This window comes from Taurulus bubalis (assembly GCF_910589615.1).
Source record: "Taurulus bubalis genome assembly, chromosome: 8".
NCBI lineage: Eukaryota > Metazoa > Chordata > Actinopteri > Perciformes > Cottidae > Taurulus > Taurulus bubalis.
Genome location: NC_136596.1, coordinates 2,541,300 through 2,554,784, shown reverse-complemented (window position 1 = coordinate 2,554,784; position 13,485 = coordinate 2,541,300). Strand labels below are relative to the sequence as shown.

Genomic DNA, 13,485 nt, shown 5'->3' with positions numbered 1-13,485 from the left:
CGTTTAACCGGGCGGAGTCGAGTTCTGTCCCCCGTTTTGGCAACATGTAACCAGGCGTGTGCACGTGCAGCAGCGACGCGGGCCACGATGACGCGTCCGCTGGGTCCCGCTGCCCCCCCCCCCCCCCCCCCCCCCCCCCGGACGGGACGGGACGGGTGCGTGGCTGCGCGTGGTAAAATCCATGATTGTCTTCACAGTGTCCAAATACAACCAGGGGACAGGACGGGTTGTACCGGTGCAGTCGGGGGGTGGGTGGAGGAGGGGGGGGGGGAGGGGGGAGGGGGGAGGGGGGGGGGGGTCGGTTCAAGTCCCCCCGGCTCTAGGCCTCGATGGGACTGGACACCATGCTGTTCGGCGTGTCCGGAAGCTGAGACGACATGGACGCGACCTCGCTGCCCGTCGAGTTGGAGCCCGGCCCGCCCTCCGAGAAGCTGACCTGCAGGGACGGAGACCCGGTTAATAACACAACACGTGTAATAATAATAATAATAATAATAATAATAAACAGTCTGGATACACTGTCTCTGTGGCTGTTTGTGTTTCACCAAACAGCTGACACGTGCACGCGCGGCTATCGCTCCTTTTATTCTTTTTCTGGGTTTTTAGCTTCTTGGGATCGAGACCTCGTAGTTCCGGTTCTGAGTCCGGTTTGATGTGTGTTCATTGTGTTATTTCAGTGACAAATAGCAGACTTCTTTATCTGTTCCGTGCACGTTTCTACGTGATGATGATGGTGTAATAAATTAATTAATAAACTAGTTTTCACATCCATGTGCATAAACAATAGAATCATGGTAAATGTGATGGAGAGAAGTCTCTGCTGGGGGTCAACGTCTTATTCGTGGGACTCGGTACTCATCCGCATTAAATAGTTCCAAATGTTGACTCAATCAATCCGCAAATATCGCGCGTCACATTCCAGCTCTTATCATCTGATGCTAATAACCCGCTTCTGTGTGTGTGTGTGTGTGTGTTTGTGTGTGTGTGTGTGTGTGTGTGTGTGTGTGTGTGTGTGTGTGCGTGTGTGTGTGTGTGTGTGTGTGTGTCCACGGCCAAAACATAAACAGGCCTTCCTCTATTATTAGATATGACTTTAATAGAGATGGGCCACATGGTAGAAAACAATAATAATTAAAATGGTCCTGTAATAATTACGCATCGTGGATGTGAATGACAGGTGTCCGCGCGCGCGGAGGAAGAAGAAGCTGAATTAAAAGTTCCTTCAGTAAATAGCGGACAGATTATGAGTGTCCTCATAGGATGGTGGAGTGCGCGCGCATATGTGTAAATTAGTATAAAAAAAATACTTTTCCAAAACAAGAAAAATAAGATGGTTGATGTGTGCTCCTCCTCCACTGCACAGCAGACTGGAAGGGTGAATGTTGCAACTGAATAAAGACATGTCGAAAACAACAACAACAACTACCCCCCCCCCCCACCCACCCCCCCCCCCCCCCCCCCCCACACCACCCCACCCCGAGGTGCCTCACCAGCTGCTGGAAGGCCGGCTGGTCGATGTCGCTCTGCAGCGCGAAGTCGCTGAGCACCTTCCAGGGCGGCTGGTAGCTCTGCACCTCCACGGAGTTGGCCTGCAGGCCGCCGTCGTGCCGCTCCGGGCTGGCCGCCACCATGGGGGTGCCCGTCATGCCCTGGATGTTCTGCAGCGGCAGCGACGACGACAACAACAACAACAACACAAACAACACAAACAACACAAACAACAAGGAGAAGAAGGAGAAGAAGGAGGATAGTGTCAGCAGGTGGACCGGCATTGCATTGGTGTGTGTGTGTGTGTGTGTGTGTGTGTGTGTGTGTGTGTGTGTGTGTGTGTGTGTGTGTGTGTGTGTGTGTGTGTGTGTGTGTGTGTGTGTGCGTGTGTGTGTATATGGAGAAAAACTAAAAACGCAAACAGTGGGACATGAGTTTGAGTCAGTCGGTGCGTCACGTTCACTGTTTGCTCTTAATGCCGCTTCATCCAGCCAGAGCCGTGCGCGTGCGTGCGTCTGTGTGTGTGTGTGTGCGCGCATCTGAAATGAATCCAGCAGTCAATAAACGGGGACGATCGATAAACAGCAAAGCAAACAAATAAACAGAGAGCGGATTCATATTTGTGTGCGCATGCGCAGGCGCGTTTCTCCTCCAGCTCGAGGCCTCTGCGCCTCCTGGCCCGTCTGGTGCACACGCGTGATCACTTAGTGTTGGGGTGTGTGTGTGTTATGAACAGAGTGGACTCGAGTAAAGAGACCCGGTCCACTGGTCGGGTCTCTCCCCACTGGTCGGGTCTCTCTCACCGTCTTGTCGTTGGGCTGCTGCAGCTGCAGCTGCTTCATCAGGATGCTGCGCTTCTTGTCCTTGCAGCGCTTGTTCTGGAACCACACGCGGATGACGCGCGGGCTGAGGCTCGTCATCTCCACCAGCTGCTCCTTCATGAGCGCGTCGGGCCGCGGGTTGGCGTTGTAGCAGGTCCGCAGCGTGTGAAGCTGCTTCTCGTTCAGCACCGTGCGCACGCGCGTGGTCTTCTCCGGCTGCTTGTGCACGTGGGGCCGCAGCGCGGGCTGGCGAGCCGAGATGGGTTCTGCTGGTGGGGAAAGGACGGGGGACGCACGGAGACACACACACACACACACACAGAGAGAGAGGAGAGCGAGATCAGTACACCTGTCTTGTTTGGTCCAGATTGCCCAAATAAATGCAATAAATAGTGTGAATGTATTTGGAGCTTTATCGTATTTTCACAAGTTTGTTTGATCCTCGATAATGGAGATTACTGGTTTAGTGAAAGCACTCAAACGCAACGCGGCCGACAAGTTACGTCACGCATTATAGCTTTACCCTGAAAACTGTATAATTCACTTCTTCATTTACTCATAACCAGTAACATAAGACTGATATTGACACATCTGAACTCACGTTGTACTCTTTTATTATAACCCCAGCATTATTAGAAGAGCCCGAGTGTTTGCAGAGATGCACCTGTTTTAGTTTGTATGCACTTTTGGAGCAGAGGCCTAAACATATGTGGGTTTGTCATTTTCTTATTCAAACAGATAAACCGACTCATCTGATCTGAGGTCAGATTTGACACCAATTCAAGGGCAAGCCGGCGATGCTGCAGCTTTGACCCGCAGCCCCTGGGTCTGCTCTGCAGGCCGGACAGCGGCATGTCCACGAGAGGATGACAATAATAAAGTAAAGCAGAGGCCTTTAGGAGGAACCAGAACCAGAACCAGCAGGACCTCCACGAGCCCGAGCAGAGGAAGGTCCACTTGTTTAGTTCTGGCAGCCCGCAGGAGCATGCGTGGCGTTTACACTAAAATATAGATCACATATTATCTATATTGTCTATGGAAGGTCCGCGCGGATAATCCCGTTATTCAGAAGGATCAACATCCAAATTATGGTTCGGTCCAATCTGAGTTTAGTCACGTGTGTTTTCCAGCTTGTTACACACACAAAAAAGAACAAAAATAACCACTCCTCGTGGCCCCCCTCCCGTGGCCCCCCGCGGTCCCCGCACCGGGACGTTTACCTGCCATCTGCAGCGGGCGCGCGGGGTGCAGCGGGCTGAGCGGGTCCCCGGAGCCCAGGCGCGCGCGCTCCACCACGTCGTGGTCGGCCCGGCAGAAGAGCCCGTCCTCCCGCAGCGCGAACTCGTCCCCCGGGATGAGCTGCCGGCTGCAGGCCACGCAGCGGAAGCACTCGATGTGGTAGACCTGCGCGCGGGCCCGCATCACGAAGTCGTTCTTGCTGAAGCCGATGTTGCACTTGGCGCACTTGATGCCGTACAACCTGCGGGACGCGCGCACACACACACACACACACACACACACACACACACACACACACACACACACACACACACACACACACACACACACACACACACATAAAAACACCGATCAGTTTGACTGCGAGGAAGGCAGCTCACTCACACACACACATCTAATTATAACATAATTATAAAATAATTATTATAATAAAAAACAGGACAAAAAAAGCATAATCAATAAGTTGTAATAATTATTATAATATCACGAATAACAATTATAATAAAATGCTTTAATAAGCAGTTAATTCAATACTTATTTCATTGCACAATCAACATTTAATTAATTATTATTATTACTGTTACTATTATTATTATTATACAATATATGATATCATAGTTAATTGTTGTTGTTTTTCATCTACAATGTGCAGCTTTAATAACAATGTCAGAGCACAAAGATCGATTAATTGTGCACGTGCTGCTACACCTGAGTTATTTACAGTGTCAGGATGATAATAATCATAATCATAATAATAATAATAAAATATAAAGTTGCTCCATTATGGTTTGTTATCGTGTCGGATGCTCCGACACGATAACAAACCATAATGGAGCTACTTTATATTTTAACATGGATTTTAAGTCATGGATTAATAAATCCGTTATGATGTTTTCTTTTATTGTTTTTGGTAAATGACGTCATCATAACTGAATGACTGATGCGTCTTCCTATTAGGACGCTCAGTAAGAAGAAGAAGAAAAACATGATTATGATCATAACGTCAAAAATAAAATAAAAATTCAACCCACTGAAATCAGAGCTCCACGTGACTTTAAACAGTCCGAATATTCTCAATGTTGTAAAATGTAGAGAAAAAAAAAAAACACAAAAAAAGTCAAAACAAAAATAAAAAGTATTAGTTCCAGTCGCGAGCCGCTCCTGCCCCCCTCCCTGTGCGCGTGCCGGAGGTCCCGTCCCGGCCCGTCCTACCTGATGTAGTCCCGCTTACAGTAAGTCTTCCCGTCCCGGACGAAGCACGTGCAGGACTCGTCCAGGTACTGGCTGCACTCGGCGCACTTCAGGCAGGCGGCGTGCCACTCCAGGTCCGGGGAGACCCGCAGGATGAACTGGTCGTGGATCTGGTTCCCGCAGCCCACGCACAGAGAGATCAGCCGCTTCTCTGTGGGACCACGCACGAGCAGGACACACATCACACACACTGCGCGACTTAAAGAGCCGCTAATGAGCAACACAAGTGGCCTCACAAGGAGCATTATTCAACACTTTCATTATTATTATTATTATTATTATTATTATTATTATTATTAGTATTATTAGTATTATTAGTATTATTATTATTTGTATTATTAGTATTATTGCTGGTTGCATTCGGCCTAGACATTAACTTTTATGGGTTTTTAAAAAAAATATATAGTCTGGATAAAAAGCCGCTGAGCAAAACTTCCATAATTCTGTATTTAACTACGACACCAAATAGTCCGACCAGGCCGGTCCTGCATGTCTACACCCCTCGGCCCTGCCGCGGCCGGTTCGAGTCCCCCGGACCCGCATCCCGGGGCTTACTTTTCGGCGGATCCCCCATGTCTCCCATGATGTGCGCAGAGTGCGGCGCTGCTGGGTCCAGTGGCGCAGCGGGCTGCGGCGGCGCCGGGAAAGCCTGGACGAGGTCCTCCGCTGCCGTGGGGGGCTCGCACGGGGCCAGGGTGAGGGGGAGAGGGGGGGCTGCGTGCTGTCCGGCTCGGGAGAGGAGAGAGAGAAGTGTGCGTGCGGATGTGTGTGTTTCTTTTGCCGGTGTGTGTGGAGCTCTGGGTCCCGACCGAGCAGGCGGGGGCTGACGTAGGACAGCGGCACGTCATCTGCACGAGCAGCTGATTGGCTGCTGCGGACCCTGACCAGCGCGAACCACACACACACACACACACACACACACACACACACACACACACACACACACACACGCACACACACACACACGCTGGCACACTTATTGCTGCATATCATTTGTTTTCCAGCTTGCTTTGCTCTTTTCTGATCTGTTAATCTTTTCTCGTATTTATTTAGTTATTTATATGTTTTATACGGCAAAACACCTCACTTCATCTCTTCTTTTTTTAACTATAAATTCAAAATAAACATAATTCATAGAGGAACAATATTTCTGGACATATTAGAAAGATTAAAGACTTAATATATCGCACTAATAAAGCGCGTCGGTCAGAATGAAAACCTCGCCTCCTCACAATGGTAACTTTCCAGAAACTCAGAAAACTGTAGTTATGAAATCAAAGTTCCATTCTTGAAGAGCCGCTTCGGTTAAAGATGAAGAAGAAGAAGATCAAGTCATCATCACGGTGTCAGAGCTGTAAATCAGAGCGCTGACAGGCCAGAGCCAGCAGCAAAAGCAGCAGTAGCAGTAGCAGCAGCAGCATTAGCAGCATTAGCATTAGCAGCAGTAGCAGCATTAGAATTAGCAGCAGCATTAGCAGCAGCAGTAACATCATTTACATTAGCAGCATTAGCAGCTGCAGCAGTAGCAGCAGCAGCAGTAGCATTAGCATTAGCAGCATTAGCATTAGCAGCAGCATCATTATTAGCAGCAGCAGTAGCAGCAGCATTAGCATTAGCAGCATTAGCATTAGCAGCAGCAGCATTAGAAGCAGCAGCAGTAGCAGCAGCATTATTAGCAGCAGCATTAGCAGCATTAGCAGCAGCAGCAGCATTGGCAGCAGCAGCATTAGCAGCAGCATTAGCATTTGCAGCAGCATTAGCAGCAGCATTAGCATTAGCAGAAGCATTAGCAGCAGCAGCAGCTCGGACGCACACCTACGCCCTCTTGTGGTCGTAACCTCCTGACACCGTAAACGCACCACAGCAGCCAGACAGATGTTTACTCATTTTATTTCACTTGAAAGGGAAATGGAAGAGTCCATTCGTGAACACAATAGGCAAACTGCTACTTTGTCTCCAGGGAAGAGGAAACGTTTGGCTGGAGTTACAAACGTTACAAAAAAAAATATACATATATGTATATATATATATATATAATATATATATATATATATATATATATATATAATATATATATATATATATATATATACATATATGTATATATATATATATACATATATGTATATATATATATACATATATATATATATATATATATATACATATATGTATGTATATTTATTTTACTACTCACTGGCAGATGTTTTGACACAACAAATTGTGTATGATTCCAGCTCTGACCGGCGATTATTACAACACAAATAATGTATAGCATTTAACGTCCGCGGGTTTCAACTGACAGTCTTCTTCAGGGTATGTAGAAAAACCAGTGACAGCTCACAGATAAACCAGTGACAGCTCACAGATGAACCAGTGACAGCTAACAGATGAACCAGGGCCGTCTCGGTAGCACCGGGTAACCGTCAGCGTAATGAGACCACTTCTAAGGCGTCAATATCTTTAAGAGGAGACTCTACGGCCAAAACATTGTTTTTCATACACCGGTCAATTTCCATAACACGTCTTCTGTCAGACCACTGGAAAGAAAACAGTGTGATTCTACTATTTTGTCTATTTGTGTCTGTAGATTTCTCCTAAATTTACCAAAAAAGTCAATGTAAAAAAAGAATTGTCTTAATGTTCGTAGTTAATTCATGGTGATATCTAGTAGGTTATTGTTTACCATATTCACCTGTAGGGTCTTCAACATGTATTTCATTTGACAACCTTTTCTCTAAGTAAGTTTTAAAATCTGCCAGAAATCTTTTTATATCCAACAAACTTTCCAGTTTCATTGCTCTCTATATTCTGAAGGTTTTTACATAATTTTTTAATGTCTGTTGACAGTATTTTCATATTAACGTGATGCAAAGAGATATCCAACATTCCCTCTGCTGACTCTAACATGTCAACACGATGAAGGTGGTTACCTGCAAAGAGGAGAGCCATAACTAATGAGTGAATATATCAATTATATATATATAGGTATACATCAATGTCAAGGTCAGGCTGGTCTCGTCCAGCATCTGTAGCGATATCTAGAACAAATGATATGCCGAAATTTGTAGGTATCCAACTAATATATTTGGGAAGTTATCCATGTAATTTTCCTATCATCTCAGTTCCTTCAAGTATCGGTATCGTTAATAGTATTGATTTTGTGCCAATGCAAAAGGGCCCGAAACTTGTATTCTCTCTCCTGTTCACCAGGGGGCGACTCCTCTGGTTGTATAGAAGTCTATTTAAATGAATCTACTTATCTCATTCTTTCCTCAGTAAACATTGTACACATGAGTTTATGTGTTTCTATGAGTATTGTGGTAGCATATATATATATATATATATATATATATATATATATATATATATATATATATATATATATATATATATATATATATATATATATATATAAACATGGTGTATTAGACATACATCATGTTTTCTAGTCTAGTAATTAAGAAGATATGGTGAAACTTATCTAAGTGGCATCCATACATTTGGACATTTGGACTCTCTGGGTCCCCCGTTCGTCTCAAAAGGTCAGCTCTGTCATGGCCGCGGCAGGATTACCAACAGATCTGACAACTGCCTGGGGGGCCCCACACTCCCAGGGGCCCCAGGCTCACTGTGCAGCAGTCTGGGTAAATATGATTAAATGTAACTTTGTTTTGGGACGACTGAATCCCCACCATCAAAACCTGCTTTCTTACCTAACCCGGGTCTACTTTTAAGGCCGTCACTATTCCAGCTGACGTCGCACCGACATGCTGCGTATTCCTAAATATTGCTTTGCGTTCCATCAGATTTCTGCACATTCAAGCAAAAACGTGTTCCAACAAAGAGACGTAGCCAAAAAGTGAATGTTTTCCCGGTTAATTTGGACTTTTCAAACTGACGGTCTGGCCGAGTGACCTCTCGCTCCGTGACCTCCGTCCTCCTCTTGGTTCTCTCACCAAACTCCGAATGATGTCTGTCAAGTCCTTCTCCGTCATCCCGGCCCCCGACCGGGACGATGTCACGGTCACAGGCGTCAGGGCTGGTGGCTGCTGTCCTGTCCTGTCCTGTCCTGTCCGGTGCCTCCCCTGGGTGCCCTCCCCTTGTGCGCCACACACAGACCATATGGCCCGGCCCGGCCCCTCTAGACGGGCGAGCTGGTCCGCGGACCACCTGAGGCAGCAGGACCTCTCGTAATCACTGGAGACAAGGGCCACTTGACACCAGGCTGACAGATGGTGCTCCGGCACTGCTGCCCTGGACTGCTGCTGCTGTGTGTGCGTGTGTGTGTGTGTGTGTGTGTGTGTGTGTGTGTGTGTGTGTGGGGGGGGGGGGGGTTCAGATTGAGAGGCACAATAAGGGCGATGATGTGTCAGGGGTGGTTAAACATGATGGTGGCAGCCCGTCTTCCTTTTGTCTCTAGGGCAGCCGTAGCCCCGGGCCATGACTGCAGGCAAAATTTCATCACATATATAAAGGAGCAGAGCCACAAACAACAACAACCCGAGCACAACGCTGCAGCGTCCCACCCAAAGTACGACGTCGGACACGTCACTCGACAAACTCAAGACTTTTCTGTTGGTTGGTTGGAGACTTTTACGGTAATCTCAAGTCAAGTCATGTTGCTTCATAGAGCCCGACATGTGCAGCGGACGAACACCTTTCTTCAGGTGATCGTCCTTCATATCCAGAAGAGCTCACATGCTGCACGCTCCAACCTACCAGCAGACAACCTGCTCAACAGCTAACAACACAATATATACACAACACAAAATCATCGGACACCAAATATATTCTTTCTTTCAAACAATAAAGTTAGCAAGCACATATGAGCTCCATTGTATCGCAGCTCCAGGGCGATCAAAGGCCGTACCTTCTCCTTCATTGGGTCGTCGTCTCTGTGCTCGTTGCGCAATATCGAGTGTTGAGGAACCCAATTTTAGGAGACGTTCCCTCCATTTTGGTAGCAAGATAGCGAGGACCTGGAAGTATGACATCAGTGGTGATTTATTATGACGTATATGTCTGCAGGCGGAAGTCGATGAAGCTTCTCCTGTATTCCCACAACACAGTCGCTCCGAGATGCATTTCTCAAAACCTGCAAAATAAATGATATATATGGGTATATATTAAAATAGAACACTATCTTCTATTCACAAGAAGGAATTATAAGACTCAACACTGTTTGAAAACTACAAATCTACAAAATATGTCCCTAGAGCCGGTGTTGTTGCTGGAAGACACACAGACCAGTTTGAGTGACAGGTGAATGCATTTAAAGGCTCAAACGAGGCCTTAGAGTTTGTAATATTCAGGGTTTCATAACTTTGGAAAGGTATATTTCGTTGGGGCGATTGCACGGTTGACAGTGGAAAACAGTTCAAGTTACAAAGTAACCCACGAGGATTGCGTCCTTGCAATGTGATTTTGATCAAAGGTCTTCCTGCTTCCTCAAGGTGGCGATCAGAATCCCACAGATGAGCTTCGACCAAGACGGTTTTCCGGAAAAGATCCCGTTCCCGTTCCTCTGCGTTCTCAAGTTTCCTCCCAGGTTACGATCGCAGTTTTAAATACGTGAATAATGGGAAATGAAATTACAGAAATACATTGAAATTAGTCAATGTTGACTTTTAGTTTTTCCCTTGAAGTTGTAATTGACATTGCAGTTTTGTTGTATGGGAGCTTTATTTCCAGGAGAGGCTGCGTCCACAAAGGTGAAATACATAACGCCCACACAGCAGCATCTCTTTATTGAGATCCGGTCTCCATATGGACAGAATTAAGATGACAATATAATGGAATAATTTATACGTTTCATTCATACGTTTCATATGTTTTATTTATTTGTTTCATTTATACATTTCATACGTTTCATATATAAATTTCATACGTTTCATTTATACATTTCATATGTTTCATTAATACGTTTCATTGAAACATTTCATATATGCGTTTCACTTCTACGTTTCATATATATACGTTTCATTAATACATCTCATTAATACGTTTCATTTATACGTTTCATTCATATGTTTCATTAATACGTTTCATATGTACGGATGGAGGTCTCCAGGGTCACAGAAGCTGAATGAATAGAAAAAAACTAAGCCGCTGTGTTTTGGTTTACGGGCTCGCTGCTCCTCTCCTCACACACACACACACACACACACACACACACACACACACACACACACACACACACACACACACACACACACACACACACACACACACACACGCTGAAGAGGCCCTCTGAGATAGTTGATGGAGTTCACACTAAACAACTTCAGCCAGGATTTTCCACTCACTTTTTGAAGCTTCCCAACAAAATCTCCTATAATGAGCAGCGGCTACATTTAGAGAACTTTATGTCACTAAAAGGCTGGAATGCCTTTGCCTGCATTGAATCAAGTGCAATATTGCATTAATGTTGCAGAATTATTGATATTCTTTAAATTTCATTCATCAACCACATGATGCAACACGTTTTCCTGAAGGTAACATGTTCTTTAACACTCTGGTGCCGCAGCTACAGGTGTAGCATAACCAGCTACAGGTGTAGCATAACAAGCTACAGGTGTCGCATAACCAGCTACAGGTGTCGCATAACCAGCTACAGGTGTAGCATAACCAGCTACAGGTGTAGCATAACCAGCTACAGGTGTTGCATAACCAGCTACAGGTGTAGCATAACCAGCTACAGGTGTAGCATAACAAGCTACAGGTGTCGCATAACCAGCTACAGGTGTAGCATAACCAGCTACAGGTGTAGCATAACCAGCTACAGGTGTAGCATAACCAGATGTAGCTGTAGCATAACCAGATACAGTCGTAGCATAACCAGCTACAGGTGTAGCACAACAAGCTACAGGTGTAGCATAACACGCTACAGGTAGAGCATAACCAGATGCAGGTGTAGCATAACCAGCTACAGGTGTAGCATAACAAGCTACAGGTGTAGTATAACAAGCTACAGGTGTAGCATAACCAGATGTAGTTGTAGCATAACCAGATACAGTCGTAGCATAACCAGCTACAGGTGTAGCACAACAAGCTACAGGTGTAGCATAACAAGCTACAGGTAGAGCATAACCAGATGCAGGTGTAGCATAACCAGCTACAGGTGTAGCATAACAAGCTACAGGTGTAGCATAAGCAGATACAGGTGTAGCATAACAAGCTACAGGTGTAGCATAACCAGATACAGGTGTAGCATAACAGATGCTGATTAACAGCGTCATGACGATGCCTTCAGGCTGGACTCAGCTGCATCTTGAAAATAAGACATGTATTGGGATGTTGCATGACTCTTGTTTGCTAGTTTCCTTTGTACGTTTTTAATTGTTTTTCTTTCCCCACATACCGTGTTTTCTGTTTTAATATTTCTGAATGCCGTGTTTAACGTTCTATAAATCTATCATCTCTAATCACATGATGGATGAATGCAATTTGAACAATTCATTAGAAAATATGTAAGGTTAAATTAATTTGATGTGACATCATCTTTTTCGAATGAATGTGATTGGATACAGCTCAGTGCAGTGCAGTCTCATGAGGATCATCCATCATCATATCTTAACCCTTCAGGGTCTTAGGCCTTTTTCTTGATTTTTCATAATTTCTTAAATTCATCTTTTAAAGGCACTTGCATATGTGATACATCAAAAATTGCAGAACAATCTCAGCTCTCTATATAAAGAGGCACAGTTGTCCTAAGGCACAAGTTTAAAGAGATAATATGGCCCTAAAGCTGAAAAATGTAAGCTTGATTTTTGAAATTCTTCATTTCTCCCGGAAGAGCTAAGTGTCAAAGTGATGAGCTCAACACTTCAAAAGCCCTCTGGCCGGTGGTCTGATGCCGACCCTGAACCTGCTGGCTGGAGGCCGGATGCTGTAAATAAGTCTGAAAGACGATTAACGGCCATCCAGCCAGTTTGACAGAAAAGTGAAGAAAAGAACGTCAACTAGTAGTTTTCCTGGGACTGTGAACACGAATCAAAATTGTGAGCTATGAATGTGAACGTGTTCATTTGAATTTGATGTATTGTGAACTTTGTACTAGCGAGAACCAGGCGAACAGGAAACGATGTCAAACCCCAGTTTCTGCAGGAGTCCTTCGGTGGTGGCTGCTCTTAGATCTTCTGTTTCAACAAGTAGAAAAATGGGATCAAGTTTTGTGTTCACCCTTTCATCGTGTGATCACTTCATGACCGTAGTCCACAAACGATGAGCGACGTCATCCCTCCATGGCGCTGACACAGCAGGAGGTCCAATAGGAGGCGAAGGCATGAAGGGAGGAAGATAATTAGTCCCATTGGGCACAAGCTGACCTGGCTGGCAGGTTTTCTTCTCTTTATTTTTTCCAGCAAAGCATCTGTATTATTGCCTTGTTCTTGATGATAGTATTAAACCGTATGGACTGTTTGTCCCATAAATAAAAGCCTAGAGAATATGATCTTTTAAAAAAAACTTTAAATCTGTATTAGGTTGCTATTTAAAACTCCCACCGCCGTCTTTAAAGATGAATCTTTATCTGACTGAAGTCCAAAAGGGTTGCTGAAAGTCGGGTGTTTCTCCTTCAGCTGCTGAAGACTTGTGAGAAGCAGAAACCATTCGTAATGAGTCTTGGATTACAAAAAAATAAGCGCTGGAACGAGCAGATAATCCGACCCGTACCTGCGTTGAT

General features: G+C 45.2%; 1 protein-coding gene across 2 annotated transcripts; it reads right to left on the bottom strand.

Moving 5' to 3' along the window:
* Positions 1–319: 319 nt before the first annotated feature.
* isl1a (ISL LIM homeobox 1a) lies at positions 320–5,382 on the bottom strand (the record flags this gene model as incomplete). Of its 2 annotated transcripts, none has more annotated exons than XM_079222642.1 (6): positions 320–436; positions 1,491–1,658; positions 2,292–2,578; positions 3,530–3,789; positions 4,761–4,950; positions 5,355–5,382. In XM_079222642.1, the coding sequence occupies 6 exons, from the start codon at positions 5,380–5,382 to the stop codon at positions 320–322; spliced, it is 1,050 nt and encodes a 349-aa protein (XP_079078768.1). The 2 variants fall into 2 exon arrangements, with proteins under 2 accessions (XP_079078768.1, XP_079078767.1); XM_079222641.1 differs by having other exon boundaries at positions 2,292–2,575.
* Positions 5,383–13,485: the final 8,103 nt, after the last annotated feature.